The following is a 24,546-nucleotide window of genomic DNA, read 5'->3' on the forward strand; positions in this document are numbered from 1 at the left end:
AGTCTTTGAGGATGCTTCTGTATTGCATAAAGCCTAAGAGCTAAATAGAAATCAAAGCATATGCCATTATTAGGCCTTTTTGTGAGTAGATCCTGCCCTGGTCATGCATATGGCTGTCTTAATTCCCCTGTATATATGGAAGCTGTGTTAATCAGCTTTTTGTTGCAGTGACCAAAATACCTGACAAGAATAACTTAAAGAGGATTGTGGCTCAGTGGTAGAGTGCTTGCCTAGCATGCATGAGACTCTGGGTTCAATCCTCAGCACCACATAAAAATGAATAAAATAAAGGTATTGTGTTCATCTGCAACTAAAAATAAATAAATAAGTAAATAAAAATAAAGGAGAAGAAGCTTACTTTGGGCTCACAGTTTCAAAGGTTCTGTCCTTGTTCAGTTAGCTCCAATGCTGTGGACCCAAGATGAGGCCAGGCATGACAAGAGCATGGTAGAGGAAGGTTGCTCAACTCATGGCAACTAGGAAGCAGAGAGAGAAAGCGAGGTGCCAAGGACAAAATATAAATCCCCAAAGCAAGTCCCCAGTGATTTACTTCCTTTAGCCATGCCCACCTGTCTACTGTTACCACTCAATAATCCATTCAAATTAGGTCATAGCTCTCATAATCTAGTAATTTTACCTCTGAGCATTCCTGCATTAACACATGAGGTTTTGGTTGGGGTGGGTTTGTAATAAATAAGCCATGACAGAAGCTTAAAAATCCTTATAACCCCACATACCTCCTTTAGTCACTTGGATTATCTCTTTGTTTGAAGTGCTATCTGTTGCCCCAGACAGCTGCAGCCAGTACTTTTGCCTTCAAATGCTTTTAGCAAGTGACCCAGCCCTCGAAACGCTCCCAGTTGGATCTACCAGGGAATTCTTTGCATCTCTCTTTGAGAGAGCTGCCAGACAGGTGAAGACCCACAGACAAAATTCTTTGAGGATAAGGTTGGCAGTGCCACCCCTGGAACTAGCGATCTTTATCTGAGTATAGGCTGCCATCCTTGAGGCGGTTTATAGTCTGAGATGTAGGGGATGGGTAAATAGGTGATTTAGAATTCCACAGTACTCTTCCACATAGCAGTAACTCCTGTCTACACTGTCTACATCAAGTCTTGTGCTGATTTTTTATTAGATCCAGAATTCTTTAAAAGTTGATCCTGACACTTTAGGCCAGCTTATTAGTTGCTTTGGGGAAACTGTATAGTCCTGGAGTAGCCCATTCTGCCATTCTTTTGGCGATGTCACTTCCAGCTTTCTTTTTTCAAAGGAATGTGTTATGAACTGACTTCACTTGAAAATAGTTAGAACCTGAAAGTAGAAGTATACGTGAGCCTGGTTTTAACAACTATATTTGTGCTTAGCTGACTCAGTGTTCTTAGGAAATTAAATAGAAAAAATGTGCCTTACTAAGGCAAGAGTTATGAGTCTCCTGAATTTGTTCTGCATTACCTTATGTGAAACCCTAACATATTTTCCAGATAGTAATAGAAGAGACAGTAAGGCAACTGAGTAGTATAACCAGGGTTGAGAAAACATTTCTTACTTTGCATTTACCTCTGAAGCATTATAAAATTTATATGACAATTGGAGTAATTCACTGTTGAAGCAAGAAAGTTAGAATATAGTAGAAAGCCTGGCTAACAATTTGGGGATTAACCATGGAAGTGAACTCGCTTTCTAGCCTGCATTTCTCCCTCCTGTCTTCCTATCCTCCCATCCTGCCATCTTCCTCTTCTAAGTTAAATATTGAATGCATAACTCATATGTACTTATATGTATATATATTATATATGTATATATATATTACATATATATATGGACAGTAAAAAAGAAATGACCCTTGCTCTGTAAAAGCCTGTCGTAATGTGGGGGATAGGAAGAAATCTGTAAACAACCGTGATATCTTATGTTTTTACATAGTCTGGTAAAACAAGATACCAGGGACTGAGTGGTTTAAATCACAGATAATCACAGATTTGATTCTATGAGATAGCCCCTTATCCTGGCTTATAGATAGCTGCCTTTACACTGTGTTCTCACACAACACAGAGAGAAAGCTCCTCTTCTAAGGACACTAATTCCGTCATGGGAGATATACCTTCCTGATTTATCTAAAATCTACCTCACAAAGCCCCAATCACCTGATACCATCACATTACTGGAAGAGCTTCAACATATGAATTTTGAGGAGCACAAATACTTAGTCCATAATATTACATGGTGATTGCTGTGGTATGGAGAGATTGTCACGGGAGTTCGGAAAAAGATCATCTTTCTGGGAAGGTCTTTTGGGTGAAGTGGTACCTAAACTGATACTTGGAAGTTAAAAAATCCAAGGGTCAGACAGAACCATATACTATGTGTTGGTTCTCTTTCTAGGAATGCATATAAATAATTTTACATGAAGTGAAAAATGACATTATAGAAGCCTTTTACCAGTAAGAAGAAAATGAGAAGTAGAAGAAGCAGAAGCTGGGGAGTTTCTTGGGGCTCCATGTGCAATGTTATTAACTTTAATCTTTATTGAATTATGTAAGTTGCTAAGAAATCCAACTGGTTAATGATTGTTCAGTTTCATTTAATTAATGAATGATGAATTATTCTATATTATCCCAACTTAATAACCTTAGAGTTCAGTAACCTTAGTTCTGTACTTAAGGAAATCAACAAGATAGTTTAATTGCTATTAGTTAGTGTTGGGCTGGGGAGATAGCTCAGTTGGTAGAGTGCTCGCCTCGCAAGCACAAGGCCCTGGGTTCAGTCCCCAGCACTGCAAGAAAAAAAAAAAAAAAAAACCCACACAAAAAAAACTTAGTGCTTTCTGAAGACAATATATTTCTCAGTTACATTATATTCTGAAGTTTTAATTCAGTAAACTATTTCTTTCATATAAATAAAAATTAAAAAGTTAATCTCTATTTATTTTGTATAAATTTACTTAAGACTGATTGTTTAGTAAGAAGCACCACTGCTTCTTTTGCAATGGCAGTGCCTTTTAGAATTTTCAGCACAAGGCTTGGAGGAAAAAAAACACTTAGTTGTGTGAATAGAGTGTCACAATGACACATAAGATTCATAGGAAATCTCAATTGCTAGGTTTTTTTTTTTTATGTTATGGTATAGTGATTTGACATACCTTTTCTAAAAAGAGTTGTTTTTGATATTTAGTTTTTTTGACTTTGCTGTCTTACATTTTTTACCTTTCAAGCTATTTTTCATTTCTTTTTTAGTTTGTGTGTATGTGTTTGAGAGAGAGAATTCTCCTGTAATGCAGTATTAAAAATGTACTTTCTTACTGAAATAACTGTGAACAAATTAGTTTTTCTTCCTACAGATATTTCATTTCTTATCCACTCACATTGTCTTTTCTCATTTTACCCTTCATACAACTACTATAAACATCTCTGTTGCTTTCTTAGGTCTACCCATTTGACTTCATTACAAAAAGTATATTTTCTAATCTAAATTAGAATACTGAATCTGCCACTTGTCTTGTTTATGTTGTTTAACTTCACTTATCTTCACTTTTCTCCTCTAAGGACAATTATGCCTTTTCTTAACAAGTCTTTTAGATGTAGAATTGTTTAGGTGATAAGCCAACTGTTTTTACTTTTACTTACATTCTTTAATTGCTGATAAAACTATTAAGCTACTCATTAAAATGGAGACTATTTGTCTAATTTTTAAAGATAGTTCATATAATAGTTAGCCTCTAATACTAATGTGTGAAAAATTATAATAAAAGTGAGAAAGAACTACTCTTTACAGAAAACAGGTCTGTTCTACATCTATAATAAATCTATTTGTTACTTTTCACAATGAAATCAGAGAGCCATACCCACATTCTTTTGTAATTAAAAGATGTATAGGGCATTGTGTTTTTGACTGTGAAAGATGGCAATATAGGCTTCATAACCGAACCTGACTTTTAGAATTACAAATATTAATTATTAATTCCTTTTAAAGCAGAATTTTTTTTTTCCTACTGAGACAATCTCTGCTATTACATGCTATAATGGCACTTGGTTATACCACACTCTGCTAAACAAGGTTACAACTAGTTTAAGAGATTAGTCTAAAAAAATACTTAAATGATCTTGTATTTTAGTGTAATCATGTTTTTACACAAATTTTTTCAGAGGCTCATAGATATAACACTCATTACTTGTTTTAGTTCTGTTACTTAAGTGTCCTACATCATTGATTTTTCAACCCTTTTTCTTTACATGATTTATTTCTAGAGAATCTTTTTTTAGTAACTAATCAGTGGTTTACAAGATTCATGGTAGTTTGATGTATAATAAATAAATAGGAATTCTTTTGTTATATGGCATGGTGAAGATGGTATTTGAGTTGGTTTTGATATATCTCCAAGTAATATCTGAAAGAGAAACATGATCCACAGTAAATTTGTTTTGGGGAGAAAAGACTTAAGCTGTCCAAGTTTCGTGGTACTTTAGAGGTATCTGATTAGGTGACTACATTTTTATTATTATTTTTTTTAATCTGGAAGATGGGACTGTTAAAGACAATAGCAAATCTTAATTGAATGCTAACTATAGTCTGCCATTGTGCTTGAGTTTGAGTACTAATAACCCAATTATCACAACTGTCCTGTTAGAAACTTTCATTCCTGTTTTGTAGATAGAGGCTTAGAGAAATAGTTTCATTCATTAATGTCTCACAGCTAGTAACTGGTTTATCCAGAATCTGAATCCAGTAAGTCTAAATTCTGAGCCAATCTCTTAATAACTGTTGTAGCTGCTTTCATCCATAAGCCAGAAATAGTTGAAGTTGAATTTGTTTCAGATATAGAAGTGAAACTAGCTTTTAATCAGAGAAAATACCTAGGTCAGTTCAAAGTCAGTATATAGCAGATGGGATAGTTGTTTATAAAGATGAACTTTGGATTTGTTACAGCAAAAAACATATACGGAGTATAATATTTCAAAATTGGGGACAAATGTTTAATCTTGAAGACTTTTAATGTTTTGTTAAATGAGGTTTTATTGTTTGTATGGGCTCATGTGAAGATAAACTTCTGGGTCCACTACCTGTGTTTTGATCCTTTTCAAGGTATTTAAACTCTGTCTGTGATCCTTATCCGTAAAATGAAGAGAATTCATAGTTTCTTAATAGATGCTCAGCACTTATAGTAGTGCTAAATGGTGTATTAGGTGTGGTAGTAGTATTGTTATTATTTTTCCTGTCTTATATCATACTACCTACATATTTGTATATACCTCAGTGATAGAAAATTAATTCTAATTCTTGATTCTAATTTTATTTCCTGCCTTTTTTTAATCTTGTTTTTCCTGGGCTTCCTCTTTCTCAACTACTCATGTTTTATGTCTTCTTTTATGCTTTTTATAACTTGTTTGTCCATTTTCGTGGAATAATTTAGAGCATACATTCGTATATGTATATCTTTATGGAATTTAGTACTGTTAGTCCTTAGAATTTTTCTTGTCCATTGATATATCATTGTTCTGAAAACAGTAAGTTCTAGAAATGTTAATAAAGGGCTGTTGAATGAAAAAATAAATTAATAGTTTCAAATGTTAGGTTTTTAATGAAAGGTTATTAATTTATTATTACTCTTCCATTCTCTAGATTGAAAGGAGTATATCCAGTTTGTCATTTGTTCTTTAAGAAAAATACCTATAATTGAATATAATAATTCATATATAATTTGATCAACATAGTAAAAGAGTATCAGTATATTATTTTACTTTCTGTGTATTTGTCTGTTGCTACAAAAAGTAGCATTTGGTGGGGACAGAAATAGCTTTTTACTCATTTGTCATCATGCCCCAAAGCTGATGTTTCTGTTAAATCAACTTTCTTTAACTCAGTTCACATTTTGGCTTTTTAAAAACATCTATTGTAAGACCTTATTTCTGTGCTCAACTCATTTTTTAATATTCATTTAATTGTTTCATCATTTATTGTTATTTGTGCTAGTATCAGTTTCCTATTTATTCATCTTCTATATATGGTGATTACAGCTTTTTTCCCCCTATAACATCTTTTTCAAGTCTAATCTTATAAAAAAAAAGTCATTTTAAAATATTTTCTTAGTGAGCTCTTTATTTTCTATTGATTATCACTTTTAAAGGCCACACCTTTCTTTTAGGAATTTGTCCTGAATTCCACTCAGTCATTATAGGCTATAGTTTGTTTTATTCTTCTAGATATAAAATCACTCCTTTCCATCTTTGTGAAAATCAGATATATGTTTGGTATGTTTAGTTTGCACATCTCTAGTTCTTAAACTTTAGATCAAAATTGCATTCCAGAAGATTTGAAGTTTTTAGAATAGCTGTTTTTTTCCTGCTAGTTGAAATTTGGGTATAGTTTTACTTCATTGTTATAAATTACCTCCCATGTTATCGCTAGTCATTGTTTCTTTCTGTTTACTTTCAGCTTGTTGGAGGTGAATTTGATTTGGAGATGAACTTTATTATCCAGGATGCTGAGAGTATAACTTGCATGACAGAGCTTTTGGAGCACTGTGATGTAACATGTCAAGCAGAAATATGGAGCATGTTTACAGCCATTCTACGAAAAAGTGTTCGAAATTTACAGACTAGCACAGAAGTTGGGCTAATTGAACAAGTATTGCTGAAAATGAGTGCTGTAGATGACATGATAGCAGGTATGGGACTATTCAACAGGAAAGTACAATTAAAATATTTATAAAGCTCATGTACTTCTCATTATATTTTGTAGGTAAAATAGATTTGTTGAGATTACCTTGATTTTAAAAAGATAAATAGAAATGTATGGAAAATTTATATAATTTATATACTTTTAGATTAATTGAAAACCTGAATAGTGAAAGAAGACAAACATAACTAGTAATTTTACTTTTCTAAGTTATAGAAAATCTCTGTATAGTGAAGTAAGTACTATGAAATCTATTAGGAAAATAAACAGTATCTTTTATGTAGTATGTAATTAAAACTTTACATAATTAAAATATCAAAATGCATATTTTATTTCTGTATAATGAATGAGCCCTTTACCAAATTATCCCAGCTTTGTGCTCTTTAGTCTGGCATATATGGCAGTATGACAGATGAGTGGAGATACTAAAAAGTATTAGAATAAGCATGGTGTATCTTTTAGAAGTGGCTATTGTACATTGATTTTGTTTTGGAGGGGGGACATCTGTATTAAACATTATTTAATAGAAAACAAAATTTGCATAAATTTTAGGATAAATAATTATTTTTTATGCTTGTTATGAATTATTTTAAATCATAACTTTGAAATCTATGGCTTGTCACCACCAACCCTTCACCTCCCTGCAAGTGAATTCCCATCTGTGGTTGGATGCACTTTAGTAGGAATGTTTTGAATGATGGTCCTAGAGCCGCAGTTGTTTCCAGAAAATAAGTTTGGAGTTTGAAATGTTGATTATTGTAAACCATGGATCTTCAGCATAATTATCTTCTGACATAAAAGTGTTTTCATAATTTGAAAAGTAATAATCTGACTTTTCACAGTATTATATTTTATCCTTAAAAGTAGTTCAGACACAAGAGAATGCATTTTAATGTCTTGACTTATGCTTTAATTAATTTCAAAATTTGTGGACAAATGTTAAATAAGAAAGAATGAAATGAACAGTGTTGGCTACAGAACAATGCATTTTAAATTTTCTTAGCATTAAAATAATTTCTCATTGCTTTCAAGGTGGCATATATCTGTTTTACATGATTTAACATTCTCTATATTAGACACTAATGACTAACTTGATGAAAAAGGGGATTCACACTTAGATTTTGTAAATTATCTTTTTAATGATATCGTACTTCTGTAAATTCTGGAGTTACTTAACTGGAATTCATTTGTATAAAGTCGTATGTATACATGTTGTGTAGAACATCATGTGATTTTTTTAATCCTTATATCTGAGAGTAAGTTCTTAAGTGTATGTATATGTATAAGCAGAGTGCCTTCTACTTTATATAGTTTAGGGAAGAATTCAGCAATACGTGCCTAATAGTTCATGGGAACATAATTCATGAGATTGGAATGTAAAACGACAGTGAAGATAGTACCACAGTTTTTGTCTTGCCATTTCCCATTATATAAAGCTCTTATCCTTTTTTCTAACTAATAATAATATCAATTACGCAAAATTTTCACTTATTTTAAGCAATTCCTTACAAAAGAGCCTGTGTCAATGAAATGATATAAAAAAAGAGAATGAGTACCAGAAAAATACCTGTATCTTGTTTTTTAGTAGAAAAATTAAAATTTAAACATATTAAGAAACACTGAAATGCCAGCCATCCAAACAATATTAGGTTTTCATCTCTGAAATGTATTGTAGTATGTTATATGTTAAATTCAGAGTTTTTAATTTAGTAATGTGAATGTAACTAAAATGTGATTAAACATTTAAGTAAATTGATAAGACAATCTCAGTTATAGTAACTTTTAAAAATCTTGTCTAGAGAAGAAGACTTGCTAAAATAGAGTTAAACTAAGCTGCTTGGTTGTGTATCATGTACAATACATAAGGAATTTTAAAAATTTTGTATTTAAATTCAAATTTAATAGATTTATTTGTGGATCATGCATCATATGTATTGCAAATAGAAGTTTGTTTTTTTTTAAAAAAGTTATTTGTATGTAAATCTTTAGGTTTAAGAAATCATCATTGATGGCTGCCATTACAGCTAATTGCTTAAAACTTAGGCATGTCACCCCTGGGTTTTTAAAGTACTTGATTTTTATCTAGAATTCTTTGACACGTACCTGATTTATACAGCATTTCCATGCATATTTGTTACTTAAATGATGAAACATTTTGTTTCATTTAAAGATTTTTCTCAAAAATGACATCTGTTGTCACAGTTTTGTAGAGATTGCTTCTTGTGGTATTAAGTAAGAATCAGTTAATTATGGATGAAAATAAACATATTAAATTTCTAATTTGAAACACATGGATATCATAATATTTTGAATTCTATTATTAATTTTTGATATTAGATAATATATAGTTTATCAGTAACTATTTCATTTTATCCTAATCGAACCTTTTTATTAATTAGTGATAAATTTTTAAAATATATTAACTCTATATTTTTCTTATGGCTTTATGAATTGAGAAGATGAGGCATAAATATTTAGATATTTAATTTTTTCCCAGAGATCATTGAAATACTAATCATAATGTATAAAGAAAGTAATCAGAGTCAAGACAATTTTTTTTCATTATTTTTTGAGATGATGTGTCTGTTATATGAACATGAATACTCACATTGGCATAAAAGTATCACTGTTTAAATCAGACTTTCACTTATAGACTAGTGGATAAAAGTGAGCGTTCTGTGACCAGTCTGAATTTGAATCCTGATCTACAACTTGCTAGCTATTACTGGGCAAAATGATTAAGTTGTCTTTGCCATGATTTGCATATTTATAAATGGGGATAATTTTTGGTACCTATCTCATAGGCTTGTTATGAGATTTGTGATGGTAATAAACATAAACCACTTGGAGTAATGCCCCATGGTAGGTTTGCACTCAAACTTACTAATAGCCCAAGGAATATTTTAAGAACTAATTTGCAATGTTAAATCTTTGTACCTTTGTGTATTTTTATATCCCTTTTTTTGCATATAGCACATTCACGTGTGTGTACATATATGTGTATGTGTGTACAAACTCTTAATTAGAAGGGCTATTCATGAGGACATTTAGTTATGTTAGATGTATATGTGACAGTTGAAGACTTCTGCTATTTCAAAAAAGTGTATTACTTGACAGATGGCAGCCTACGACTAGAGTTCAGAATAACTTTATTTTCCTTTGAAGATCTTCTAGTTGATATGTTGGGGGTTCTTGCCAGCTACAGCATCACTGTCAAGGAGTTGAAGCTTTTGTTCAGCATGCTTCGAGGAGAAAGTGGAATCTGGGTAAGCTGTGGTCAGAGGGAAAAGTATTTAATACCAGCCCATTAATACTTAATGTTCAACAATTTGTCCCTAGAGAGCTGTATATTTGAATTTGTAGTGGAAATTGTTTTCCTCTTAAGCAGTTTAATAAATGATTTAAGTTTAATTTTCTGTCTGGTTAGAAAACAGTTTAGTGACTAAAGTGGTATATTAGGTATTATTACTAAATTTGCACAATGATAATTTTCTTGTTTTATTGTTTTCTCAGCCAAGACATGCAGTAAAATTATTGTCAGTTCTTAATCAGATGCCACAAAGACATGGTCCTGACACTTTTTTCAATTTCCCTGGTTGTAGTGCTGCGGTAAGTTTTCATTATGTTTTTATTTTTATGTATTTTAGGGCAACTAGCCCATCACTTGCCACCTCTAATTCATTTTGTTTTCCAATAGTTTTGTCTTTTCAATATTGTCATATAAATAAAATCATGTAGTATACACTCTTATGGTTGGCTATTTTTCAGTCACAATAATACTTTGGAAATTGTCCTTGTTGTAGGTTTATCAGTATTTTATACAGTGAACATTTCAGCACAGGTCTCTTCATGGGCATATGTTTTCTTATCTCTTGGTTAAATACTTGGATGAAAGTACTGTGTTTTATGGTAAGTGTACATTTACCTTCATGACAAACTGTCAAATAATTTCCCATAGTGAAAAATTTTGTATTCCCATCAGCAGTATGAGAGTTCGAGTTCATTTGCATCCTGGACATTTTAGTCCTTTTAATTTGAGCCATTTAAGTAGTTATGTAATGCTAGCTCATTGTAGGGTTTTTTTTTTTGTTACTGGGGAGTGAACTAAGTGGCACTCGACCCCTGATCCACATCCCCTGCCCCATTTTGTATTTTATTTAGAGACAGAGTCTCACTGAGTTCCTTAGCACCTCACTTTTGCTGAGGCTGGCTTTGAACTTGCCATCCTCCTGTGTCAGCCTCCCAGGCCACTGGATTACAAGGTTGTGCCACCACGCCTGGCAGCTTATTGTAGTTTTGATTTTGTATTTCTCTCATATAATGTTAAGCCATTTTCAGTGTATTTATTACTCATTCTTACATCTTCTTTTTTGAGTTCAGATCTTCTATTCATTAAAAATTTGATTATTTGTCTTATTTTCTTAAGAGTTCATTATAAATCTGAGGTCTAAGTTTATGTATTAGATACATATTTGTCAAATTTCTTCTTCCAATCTATGACTTGTCTAATAACATTATCTGTTCAGCTGCAAGAGATTTAGTTTTGATGATATCCAATTAAAATTTTCTTTCTTTTATGGTATGTGATTTTGTATTCTAAGAAATCAGTCTAAACCAAGGACACATTTTTCTTATGCTTTCTTCTAGAAGTTTAATAGTTTTAGCTCTTACATTTAGTTCTATGGTCCCTTTTGTATTATTTTCATATGGTGTGAGACAAGGTTGGGGAATCAGTTTTATTTGTTTGCATATCTGTTTTTTGCATAACCATTTGGTGAAGATATGATCCTTTTCACTTTGAATTACTTGACACCTTTTTTGAAAATTGGTTGAGAGTATTTAGGTGGATCTATTTTTGAACTTTCTGGTTTGTTCCTTTTGTCCTTTGTGTCCTATGCCAAGGACACATTGTCTTTTATTATTGGAGATGTGTAGTTACAGTTCTTAAAATCAGGTAGTATAAATATAACTGTTAAGAACACTCTAAAATATTTTTGTTGTGGTTATTTCATAGTGTTTGTATTTCTATGTTATTGAATAAACTTTTGTTTTTGTTAAAAATCCTGTGATTTTGATTGTGTTATGTGTATAGGACAATTTGGAGAGAACAGATTATCTTAACATTATTGAATCAGTTCATGAACACAACATATTTCCCTTTATTTCAGTGTTTTATAGTTTTCTTCATATGTCTCAAAAGGTAGCCTGTCTCAATTTTTTTCCTTTTTTTTTTTTTTTTTTTTAAATGCAGTATTTTGGTTTTAACTTAGGGCCTGGTAGATCTAAGGTGATTGATTGGGGATAAGGGATATGTGGAGTAATGGGGAAAAGAGAAAACTTTTCAATACCTCAATGACTGTCCTGTAACTAGCCACTTCTGCTGATGAGAAAGTAGTATTGTGAAAGTGGTATGTTATGCTTTTCTTGACAAAAGGTTGAAAACAACAAATCTAAACCTATGTCCATGTGTTTCTAGGAGTTAAGAAGAAATTAATGTGTTCATTAGGGAATGTATACAAGTCCATCAATTTATCTTACTATTTAGTGTCTTCATCATTTCACCTATTCCCTGTGGTATTTTGATACAGCAATATTAAGTGTAACCTGTTTTAGAGAAACTTATGGAGGAATTAATCAGTGAAAAACTTGGCAAGAAAATAAAGTATTTTGCTAGCGAACAATAATAAACTTCATTTTAGTAGCAAATAAAACAATAAATAAAATAGTTTCCTTTTCAAAATGTCAAAAGGTTTAATTTTTGATAACAAATCTCTCTGAGCTAATTGCTCAAGAGTATCTCTGAAAGGACATTTTATGGAAAATTCGTTTGTAGGATTTGACTCTCATGTGAAATTACATGTATTTTTGTGTGTGTGTGCGTTCATGTGTGCATGTATGTGTACCTGTGTTTTTTTAAATCACAATATGTATTTGGCCACTTTGAGATTATTTATTGACTAATTATTGTTTTCTCTATCTGTATCTTAAGTCATAGCATTGGGAATATAGACCATATTAAATTCTAATGGATAGATTAAAAAAACTTGCTCTAGTAAGGAGTTGTAAGTTATACAATATATTTACGTACTGAGTATTATGGGAGAACAGTGATAAGAGAATGGCAGCTGGAGTTAAGTCCAGGAAAGAAAGCCTCAAAGACGAGGGGCATACTGGCATGATATTGAGGGGTAGTTGGGATTTTGCTGGAAGAAGTGTTTTGGGTAGAAGCAACATCAGTTGCCACCCCCTGTGATAGGCCACAGAATGGAGATGTGGTGACTTCTTTTCTTCCCAAAGATATTACACAGTGTGCCTTCATTTTAGTCAATGTTCTTGTTCTCTAAATGCTCCATACCCAGACACAACCTCAGACCTCATAAAAATGTAGATTCCTTTAATTCCCTTATCCCTCCACTTTGTTTGCTGAGGGACTGCATTGGCTGGTGCTTCCAGCCTGGCTGTAGCATCGTGGGAATTGCTTCCTTCTTTTATTATATCCACCCTTGTGAGTCCCAGATCTGCTTTGAGTGTCCAGTTTTAAATCCCAATAAAGTTCCTCCCCAACCTCTTTTTGTTCACCCACCTTGCTAAGAAGCTGCCTGTTTGCTTTCTTGTTTTCACACCATGGAGCAGTCAGGAAAGCAACCTTCTCTACTATGGTATCTTGAAAACCTTCCTTGAAATAGTTTGTTGGAGCCATAGTGTATGAAGAATCTTATATAACCTGAAGAAATTTCAAACTATTCTTTATGCAGAGGATTTTTAATATGGGAACTACTTTTGTATTTTAGAAAGGCTATTATTAGCAATATGAAGAATGTGCTGGGGAGAAATCAATTATGAAATCATGTTGGATGTCTTTTGTGTGAAGGAATGTGATATCCTCTAGGAAAATAAATAAATCTACTTACAGATTTCTTGACAATCAAGTCCAGTGATTAATTACTTCCTCATTTATTCCTTAGATGTCTGGATTTCATTTTACTGCTTTTATAAACTAAGTCCTCTCTTTTACTTATGAGTGGATCTGAGTTCCTTTTTGGTCATAAATTTTAGTGGTTAAATTTCTGAATAATCTCATTTGTTTCAGTGTTGTTGTGAACATTATGAGCACTATCACTAATATTTGCGTATGTTTAATACACAAGTTATTAATTCCATTAATAATTCTCTGTCACAGTTGTTTTTAGACTTTAAAGATCATACATCTTTTAGACAAATGAAATATACCTGAAATCTAGCGTAAACCGTAGAAAACTGAAAGTTCTGAGGCATATGTATAAAGAGCTGTATATATTGAAATTAGAAAAGGAGTTTTGATATACAGCCTGAATCTCCATATGTAATCTGGTTATGAAACTTAAATCACTAAGTGTTTGAAATATAATGCTTTAATATTCAAAAGATAGTATGTATAGATTATTTAAGTAAAATGCTTCTCTTTTCTGTAGTTCATGACTTTTTGATATTTACCCTTTCATCATTTTTTAATCTGTAAGGTCAGACTTGATTTTAGTGACCTCACATTTCCTTTAACTGATACTTTATCTTTTTTTCATTGCCTTCTAGGCAATTGCATTGCCTCCTATTGCAAAGTGGCCTTATCAGAATGGCTTCACCCTAAACACTTGGTTTCGTATGGATCCGTTAAATAACATAAATGTTGATAAGGATAAACCTTATCTTTATTGGTAAGTAATATGCTTAATTTTAGGACTTGTGTCTTTAAGTAAGTGTATAATGTAGTAACTATATAATATAGTATCAAGACTGCCTGTTAGATGATTACGTGTATCTTAAAACAACTGAGTAAACTTTTTATTTCTTCATTTTGCTATTGATTCTAGGTAGACCTTTCTTGTCCGCCCTGTGGGTGGGGGTGCGCCTCAATTACAGCATAAGAGTCAAGGATTACTGACCTTCCCTGTCTAGTCTTCTTCAATGTAGATTACTTGTGGGGTACTTGGGATTTTCTCTTATCTGATGTAGGAGTGAAAAAAAACAAGCCCCCCCCCAGCAGATTTCATTTGCTTTGCCTTTTCACTTATTTTGTTCCATAAGCATAATTGACATATGTTTGAAAAATAATGATTAAAATTTTTGATAGTCACATTTTTCTTATTTTGCTTACAGATGTACTCTTGTTTAACCAACCACATTATTTTCATAGTTGGCTCTCACTTTTTTTATTCCTAAACTATTTTCACAGACACAGCAGAGTTAGAGAGCAAGTTGTTATTGAAAACATGAACTGTGTGTGAATGTTTTGCGTTACTAGTTGAAATGGTCTTAATAGAAGATGAAGTCTTCTTGGTACACTTGTTGATTGTTGATTTATTTGTTGGTGTCCATGGTATTTTAAATTAGTTTGTTATTTCCCAGTTTGAATTCCTTATCATTTAATTGTTGTAAACCTTTTATGTTTTAGTTTTTATTTGGTATATGTTTAACTCCTATTCTACAATGAAATAAACTTTATTTTTAGTATAAAATAATATTTAATAGGCATTATATATATGTTTAAGTATGTCTGTTTTAATCAGATGTTTTTATATAATTCTCACATTCTTTATAGTTTTCGTACTAGCAAAGGAGTTGGTTATTCTGCTCATTTTGTTGGCAACTGTTTAATAGTCACATCATTGAAGTCCAAAGGAAAAGGTTTTCAGCACTGTGTGAAGTATGATTTTCAACCACGGAAGGTAGGTAAAAGCAAATATTTCCATTCGGAGTCACACAATTCTTTACTCGCGTTGTCTTGAAACCTGTGATGACTTCTGTAGTGTTCTCCTTCACGGGTTTTCCTATGACTCTTAATGTTTTTCTCTTATTCTTGCTTGCATTTTCTTTTTACTTTTATGGTTTGGCTTTTGTCTTCTACAGGATCAGTCTTTTGACCGCTTGGAGTTTATCTCTTTCATACACTTAGTCTCTCTTAGCCTGAATATGTGACATTCTTTCAGTAAGCACTACTGAGTATTTACTGAATATCATATACTCTCATAGCACTAGGGATGTGACGCTGAACAAAACAGAAAACATCTCTACTTACATGATACTTATATTTCATTGGAAATTTTTATTCAGTTTCATGATAGTTCTTGCTCTTACTCTTTTCTTCAGAGCTCTACTTTTATATTTTCATCTACTATCAGATGTTACCATCTAGAATGTCTTTCTGCATCCTGGACCTTAGAATATGTAACACTGAATTTACCATTTCCAGTCCCATAGCCACTGATGTTCTGAAGTCCTCTAATTAAGACCTCCTCGTAATAATTGGGATTTGAGTCAACTTTGATCATTGTATTAGTTCAATTTTCAAGTCCCACTTATGTCTCTGAAATATACCTCCTTGTAAAATTTCATTAATTACTACTTAAATCCTTCCTATTGCACTCTCTTCATGAAGGATGATTTGTCTCTTCCCCTTCCAGACTCTTTTGTATACTAATATTTGATTTATCTTCTTGATCATATTTCACTGACCAAAGTAATTCTTTACTCTTTACTAACTTCCAGTAGATTAAAAATTTTAGCCTAGTGCTCTTATGATTTGGATGTTTTGTTTGATGTTTTTTTAACCTTTTCAATTCCTTATTTAATGTCTGGCATAAACTGCATTCACACACACCCTTCCTCATATCTCTAGGTCTTCAGATCCAACATCATTGCTATTGCTGTATTCTGTTTCATGTAAAAATATTGCCATGGACTTCCCTCCTAGGTTATCTTGTTCCCAGATATAATTAATCTCCTTTAGTGCATTTTACTTCATTATCTCTTAGGACAGTTATTTCATTTAAATTTTTATTATTCATTGATATGTACATTATTTAGTGACTGTTGAGACAAAGATCTCTGTTGGATTCATCTTTGTGTTCCCTCAAATGCCTGACAGAAAGCATTAAACTTCTGTAATCTCAGTGACTCAGGAAGCTGAGGCAGGAGGATTGCAAGTTCAAAACCAGTCTCAGCAATTTAGCAAGGCCCTAAGCAACAGAGCAAGACCCTGTCTCAAAATAAAAAAATGTAAAAGGGCTAGAGATGTTGCTCAGTGGTTAAGTGACCTTGAGTTAAATTCCTGTTCACACACAAAAAGCCAATAATATATTGTTGGACAAATAAATAAAATATGACTTTAACAATAAAAATCACTTGCTTTATAAAGGATTAAGTTACTTTTATGCAGATCACTAACTTACACGAAACAGTTTATTTTCCAGTATGACATTAACAGAGTGCTGTTACTACTAATAAAGTGAAAGATAAAGCCTGGTCCTTGCTGTGGTTAGTGCTTTTTTTAAATAAGTAATAAGAAGAAAAGGCAATAAAGACCAAATAATTTAGATTGTTGCTGTTTGACACCCTTTTAAAATGTAAAGTTTACTAGCCTTTTTTGTTTCTGGTACAATAATGTATAATACAAAAATAAGTTAATTTTCAGTGTTTATGCACAGAACAAAAAGATTTTTTTTTGATAAAGTAGTTTATACAGGATTAATAGAAAATATAATTACTTAGAATGCTAAGAGATGATACTTTTTTAATATGTTTATACTGATCCTAAAATTTTGGCATATATTATTATGTACAATTTATTCATGCTATAGTTATATTTAATAATTTATGTGCAACCTGCAAGTCATACATATATAGAAATTGTGCAGTATCATTTTATAATTTTTGCATCTATTAAAATTACAGATTTTCCAAAGGTAAACTTTCATATGTGAACTTTATATTACTTTGATTGCAGTGCAGAAAAATTAGGTTTGAAGAACATTTGAAGAAATGTTACTTCTGAGTTACAAATTTTTCTTCTTCTCCTTTTCATATTCCTCCACATTTTCTTCTTTCCTTTACCTTCTCCTTTTCTTTTGTTCATTCTTTTCATCTTTTCCTCCTTCTCTTTCCCTTTCTCCCCTTCTCCCTTTTCTTGTCCTTCCCAATTGTTCCTTTAACTTTCTGTGGATTAATTATAGAATCAGATTTTATACCTCAGATTTAGAATTGTGTGTGTGTGTACATGTGTACCTGTGCACGCACTCCCATTGGTATGCTGTTGATTCATAATTTATTATGAATTTATTATTCTTTTTTAATAGAAGTTGGCACTCATTTGATAATGCAGAGAGACTATTCATAGGAGAAATTTATCTAATCCTTTTAGTTCTGAATTTTTCCTGAGATTGAAGGTTTTGTTAATTTCTGCTGTTTCAATAATTATGGCTTCATGAAAGAGAATAATTGTGCTACTTTCAATGTTCTGGCCCATGAAATATGTCTTTACGTAATGTCCTAGAGAATAATGGGGACTAAGTCAAAATATATTTTGTAAACTACTGTAAAGCTAAAAGATAAAAAGAGAAATAAAGAGAAATGTGCAACTGTAATAATTAGATTTATTAGATATAATTCATTCATCAGTTGGAATTTTTTAGAGACATATTCCTGCCTAATTACTAGACTGCATCTTTGCAGTCAGAGTAACCAGTCATCTGAAAGTCCAAACAAGGATAGAAGCATAGAAGTTTTCATTCCTGTATGTTTAAGGACCAGTGCCTCTTCTAAGTTCAGGGTTTGTTCTTGGGTATAGGATAGTGAGATTGTCAAACTTTTGCCCACATGAGTACTGCCTTATGCTTTTTGTTTAAAGTATAAAACGATCATAGAGCTACACATAGTGGGCTCTATGAATTTCTTTCTTTTTTTGTTTGAATTTTTATCATCCCTTGAATGCTTTGCCATTCAGGCAATATTATTTTAGATGATATTTTCAAAAAATTTTTATGATGCTAATAAAAATCTTGGTTTTTTATTTACAGGATTATAACAGTTTTTTTTGTTAAAGAATTTCAATATAATAATTATTTATATATAGTTGGAAATAGTATAAAGAGCAATGAGTCTGAATAATTAGATTTCTTCATTAGAATGTAGGGTTCATTTTGGGGGGAAGGGATTCAAATTTCAATTGTTATTTTACAAATTCCATTGCCTCTCTTCTAGAAATTATGAATTATTTTAATTGAGCTAAGACCCAGATTGAGGTTGTGAAGAGGACCAAAATTATTTGGATACATTAGAACTGTTTAGAGATACAGATTCTTGGAATTATAATTTTTATGTTAGGAATGTGTTTTTTATAAAAATTATGGGTGATTGTTCTCATCAGAAAACTTTAGGAAAAGTATTTAAAGAATATAAATAAGATGTTAGTTAAATAAGTGGTCACTAATCAATGAAAAACAGTTTAATCCCTTTAGTCTCATGTTTTAAAAACTTTTTTCCTTATGAAAACCATATGTTTATTTGTATTAGTTCTCTTTAGATACAGTGATTCTAAGGGGTCTTGGTAGGAATGGGGCCAGGGAATGATATAGATTCAAAAAACCTTAAAATATCGAGGATTTGATTTCTTCCTTTCCTGTTTGTATTTCTGTTACTTTCATGTCTTGCCTAATTTCTCTGGTTAAAATTTCAAGTACTATATTGACTAGAAGTGGAGAGAGTGGACATCCCTGTCTAGTTCTTGATTTTAGAGGAAGTACTTTCAATTTTTCCTTATTTAGTATGAATATTGGCTCTGTATTTGTTGAATATATCCTTTATGATGTTGAGGTACGTTCCTTTTATTCCTAGTTTCTTTATTGTTTTACTCATGAATGGGTACTGAATTTTGTGGAAGGAGTTTTCTGAACCTACTGGAATGATCAGATAATTTTTGTCCTTGATTCTATTTTTGTGATGCATTTACATTTACTGATGCATATGTTGAGCTGTGAATCAACTTGATATTGGTGTACTGTCATTTTAATGTCCTCTTGAATTTTATTTGCTAGCATTTTATTGAAAATTTTTGCATCTATGTTCATTAAAGATATTGCTTTGTAGTTTTCTTCTTTTAAGTACCCTATTGGATTTTGGTATCGAGGTTTGATACGGTTTCATAAAATGAGTTTGGAAGTATTTCCTCTCTTTCAATTTCTTGGAGTAATTTAAGAAGTCTTAGCATTATTTCTCATTTAAAGATCTGATAAAATTCAGCTGTCAATCCTTTTGGTCCTGGGCTTTTCTTTGTTGGAAGGCTTTTACTACTTCTTTAAGCTCATTGCTTGTTCTTGGTCTGTTTAGGCTTTCTATATCCTCTTGTTTCATTTTAGTAGGTAGTATGTGTCTAGAAATGTATCCATTACATCTAGATTTTCCAATTTAGTGGAATATAAATTTTCAAAGTATTTCCTAATGATTGTCTGGATTTTAGTTATATCTATTACAATTTTCATTTCTTAATTTTATTAATTTGTGTCTTTGCTCTCTTTCACTTAGTTAGACTAAGGGTTTACCAATCTTGTTTATCTTTACAGAGAATCAACTCCTCCTTACATTGATACTTTGCAATGTTTTTAAAATTTCTGTTTTAATTTATTTTGGCTCTGATCTTAAATATTTTCTTCCTTCTCTTGGTTTTAGAATTTTTTGTTCTTATTTTTCTCAAACCTGGAGATGCATCATTTAGTTGTTTATTTGGCTACTTCTGATTTTTTCAAATGTAGTCATTCATAGCTATCAACTTTCCTTTTAGAACTCGTTTCATTGTGTCCCAGAGATTCTGTTATATTATATCTCTATTCTGTTTTAGTTCTAAGAAATTATAAATTTCTCCTCTGACCCCATTCATCATTCAGAAGTGTGTTGTTTAAACACCATCTGTTTATATAGTTTTTCTGTCTATTGATTTTTAACTTCATTCTATTAGGATCTGATAAGATACAAGGGATTATTTTATTTATTATTATTATTATACTTGGAAAGACTTGCTTTGTGACTTTAAATATGATCTATTTTGCACAAAGTTCTATGTGCAGCTGAGAATAAATTGAATTCAGCTGTTATAGGGTGAAATATTATATAGATATTTTTAGGTGTGTTTCATTTATAGTATTTTGGGGAGTCTTAAGTGTCTTTACTAATTTTCTGTCCAGATGACCTATCTACTATTGTATAGTATTATTGTTTTGAGGTCTGTCTGAGCCTTTATCTTGAGTTTTCTTTCCTCCTCCTTCTGTTTTTTTTTTGTTGTTGTTGTTGTTGTTGTTGTTTTTGGTGGTTTTTTTTTTTGTTGTTGTTGTTGGTTTGTTTTGTTTGTATGTAACTAGGTACACTGACATTTGGGACATAAATATTTACTATCATTATCATTTGTCTTGTTTGTTTCCTTCACCTATTTGAAATGATGATGTTTGTCTCTTTTGATTGATATGATTTGAAGCCTGCTTTGTTACATATGAGGGTAGTTACTCCTACTTGCACTTGGGCTCTATTTTCATGGAGTATCATTTTTCATCCTTTCACTTTCAACCCATGAATGTCTTTGCCTAAGAGTTGTGTCTCTTATAAACATCATACAGTTGGGTTTTATTTCCTAATCCAATCTGCCAGTTTCTGTCTTTTAGTTGGAGATTGAGACCATTTATTTTGATTGCTATTATAGATAGATGTTTAATATTTACTCATTTTGATTTGTTTCTAATGGTTAACTGGTACTGATTCTCATTTGTGTAAGAACTCTTCTAATGAGATTTATCCTTTGCTAAGTTGTACTTTTGATTTTAAAACTTCCTCTGTATGTAGGATTTCTTTCAAGTATTTTCTGCAGTGCTGGCTTAATAGTCATAAATTAGTGTATGTTTATTTTGGAAGTTTATTGTAATCAACATGTTATTATGTTTTTATTTCTTCCTTGATTCTGAAGGATAATTTTGTTGCATAAAGTAATCTTGGGTGACATTAATTTTCTTTGATGTCTTAAAACAAATTGTTCTAAGCCCTCATGGATATTTTAGGGTTTCTGTTGAGAAATTTTATATTGATTGATTTACCTGTTGATGTGACCTGATGATTTTCTCCTGAGGATTTTATTATTTTATCTTCATTCTGTATATTTGGCATTTTAATTATAAGGTGTCAAAAATACCTTTTTTGATATTTTCTGTTTGGGATCCTGATGCCTTCTATATTTGGCAGTCCATCTCATTCACACGGTATGGAAATTCTCTTACTATCATCTCACTGAAAAGATTTATCAATGACATTAACCTTTAAGGAGCCTAATGATTCTTAAGTTTAGCCTCCTATTGTTGTCCTAGATTTCTTGTATAGTCTTCTCATAGTTTCTTCTTATTTTTTAATGTACTCCCTGAATTTGAAGCTGACCCCCCTTGTTTTAAAGTTCTGAGGTTCCATCTTCTACTTGTTCTAATCTGTTGTTAAGACCTTCCATTGAATTTTTAATTTCATTTACATTTCCAAGATTTCTGTTCAGCTGTTTTTCAGAATATCTGTCTCTTAACTGAAATGCTTTCGCATCCTATATTTCTCCCTTAGATACTTCCTGAGATCTTCTTTTGATTTATTTATTATTTTGACAATCAACTTTTGAAATTTTTTTTGCCAAGGAATTCATCTACTTCAATATCTGTGGATTTAGCTATTGGGGGTTATAAACTTTTAGAGGTGTTCTGTTGCCCTGTTTCCGTGTGTTTTCCAAGTTCTTTATTTGCGCATCTTTGACATGGATTTGTTTTCCTCAAATCCTTTAGTGGGGGTCCTTTAGTGAGTAGTTATCTCTTTATAATAAACTGTGGACTGTGGGTATTTCTTAGTTTCAGTATATCCAGTCAGCATAATCTTAAAGTATTTAACCACTAGTAACAATTTGAGAGGAGATAGTGCCAGTAAAAATGGTAATTTAAGAGGAAATCATATGTCAACATGTGCTATAAAAAATCATTACTAATGATCCCTGCAGCCCTGTTAATCAAAGAGAAAATAATAATGCTGAAAAGATTAAAAATTGATGATGGTGTACCAAATTGAATTAGAATATGGAATAGAAATAAATACAATAGAAAAGAAAGATGAAAAAGAAAAAGGGGTACAGTAGGGAAGGAAGACATAGAATCAGGAGAGAAAAAGGGATGGAGAGGGGAAAGAAAGGGAAATAAGAACAAAGATAAGAGGTATAGAGGATTCAGTTAATTGATAGTATAAGTAAAACTGGATGGAATGCTGAAAAAGAACCAAATGAGTGAAGATTCCAAGAATCCATTAACACAATAACAGTCATAAAACTATTTTTTTACATTCTTCTTGTTGACTGTTTTAAAATGGAGACATTTCTTTTCAGGGGATTTGGTTTTAGAATTTTTCTACTATGAGGAAGTTTATGACACAACTATTGTGCTGTTTGTTCTCAGCTCTGACTGGAAGTGAACAAACTTGTTAGGGAAGTCTGAATGTTGAGCTCTGCCCCATCCTTAACTGACAGCTTATATTTGGGAGTGTTGTCTGTTTCTGAGCAGACCTACCCCTCACTATAACTTTTTGAACATGACCAAGGGTGGGGGTGTGTGTCCAGCAGGGTTGCTGGCTAGCTTTCCTGCCAATATAGCCTGTAGATCCATCGGGATCGTGTCACGCCTCTCACTTAGTCTGTGTCCTGGGGGTAGGTGCGTGTGACATAACAGTCTGTCCTCCAGACACTTCTGCATATAGGGTGGTGGCATAGGTCTTGCAGTAGGTTAAGGGTCTTGCTTCCCCTCAGATCCTGATCTCAGGTTCCACCCTTTCAGCTGTGCTCCTTCTCAGACTGCTGATTTCAATTGAAAGTGTCCTTTGCTTTTCTTCTGCTTTACAGTCTTATAGACTGGGCACTGCAGCATCTGTCACAGCTGAAAACTTTTCCTAAGTTTGTGTTACTTTAGGGATTTCTGATCTCCTGTTCAGGAAGTCCAGTTTTTAAGGTGCTGCTGCTTCCCCACGTTCGCTATCTGCTCTGGATAGTGCAGAGACGGGTCCTGCACTGGCTGTACTTGCAATTTCCAATCTTATTTTCTGCTGATATTGAGAATTTGTTGGATAGCCCTAACTGTTTATCTTAAAATCTGTGGGAGAATTTCTTTTGACTTCTTGGAGAAAAGCTTCCTCTCCTCAAGTGAGCCATTGTGCACCTGGTCCATTCCTCTTACTAATTTTTTTTTGTATTCCAGAAAAAAATATTTTTGGTTTTGCCCTTATTGGTGGCACTCTGATGTTTCCTACTGGAGTTTTCTCAGCTTTCCTACCTCAATATGCTGCTATAGAACTGCTGGTTAAATTCAGTCTGGGTGAACTGCTACAATATTGTGGGTTCCTCTGATCCACTATTTTCCCTCTTTCCCTACATGTTAAAACTTTTGCTTTCCCAACTGACTGCTTACTAGCTGTTTGACCTTTTAAAAATGGATGTAAACCTTTAGTTAATATTACCTAATTTGTAGAAAGTGCTCATACATGTTTGTTACTATTGGTATCTGTATAGATAATCTTGTTTTGTTGTTCTTATCTTTAAATCATGTACTTTTGAATTCTCCATATGAATGAATATACATATATTTTTGTTCCTGGTTGTATCCTTCTTATATATATATCTATTAGATGGAACTAATTAGTGGATCTCACACTAAATGTTGACCTCATATACATACCTAATGCCAGTATGTATAGTCTCCTAATTCTTCGATTTTCTTTAATTAAAAAATAAGAAGTCAAAAGCTGGGCTCTTTTGAAGCAATGGAAACTCAAATGTATGTCCATTTTCTGTAGTGTACATGTTGATATTCCAAGGAAAAAGGGCAGAAAAATAGATTTTCCTACAAGTACATACTATGGATTTAAGTGAGAAGAATTCATTTATGAATCAGTGTTTTCATTTATTTTATCTTATCATACATCTCTTTTACAACCCAAAGCAAACTGTTTTGTAACTCCAAACCCAATCATCTTTCTTTATTAAATATCTTAAGTAAATAGTGCCACTACCTGTCTCAG

General features: G+C 32.2%; 1 protein-coding gene across 7 annotated transcripts in view; it reads left to right on the forward strand.

Moving 5' to 3' along the window:
- The window catches only part of Nbea (neurobeachin), a 628,163-nt gene that overhangs the window by 72,562 nt on the left and 531,055 nt on the right, over positions 1 to 24,546 (forward strand). For 6 of the 7 annotated variants that reach the window (XM_047553978.1, XM_047553977.1, XM_047553980.1 and 3 more), the window contains exons 2-6: positions 6,430 to 6,661; positions 9,838 to 9,938; positions 10,186 to 10,281; positions 14,242 to 14,363; positions 15,248 to 15,374. In XM_047553978.1, the coding sequence (XP_047409934.1) occupies positions 6,430 to 6,661; positions 9,838 to 9,938; positions 10,186 to 10,281; positions 14,242 to 14,363; positions 15,248 to 15,374 (678 nt within the window). Of the gene's footprint in view, positions 1 to 6,429; positions 6,662 to 9,789; positions 9,939 to 10,185; positions 10,282 to 14,241; positions 14,364 to 15,247; positions 15,375 to 24,546 lie in introns of all 7 variants that reach the window. The other variant, XM_047553976.1, reaches the window with a different exon arrangement.

The sequence above is a fragment of the Sciurus carolinensis genome, chromosome 5, assembly GCF_902686445.1.
Source record: "Sciurus carolinensis chromosome 5, mSciCar1.2, whole genome shotgun sequence".
Taxonomy (NCBI): Eukaryota; Metazoa; Chordata; class Mammalia; order Rodentia; family Sciuridae; genus Sciurus; species Sciurus carolinensis.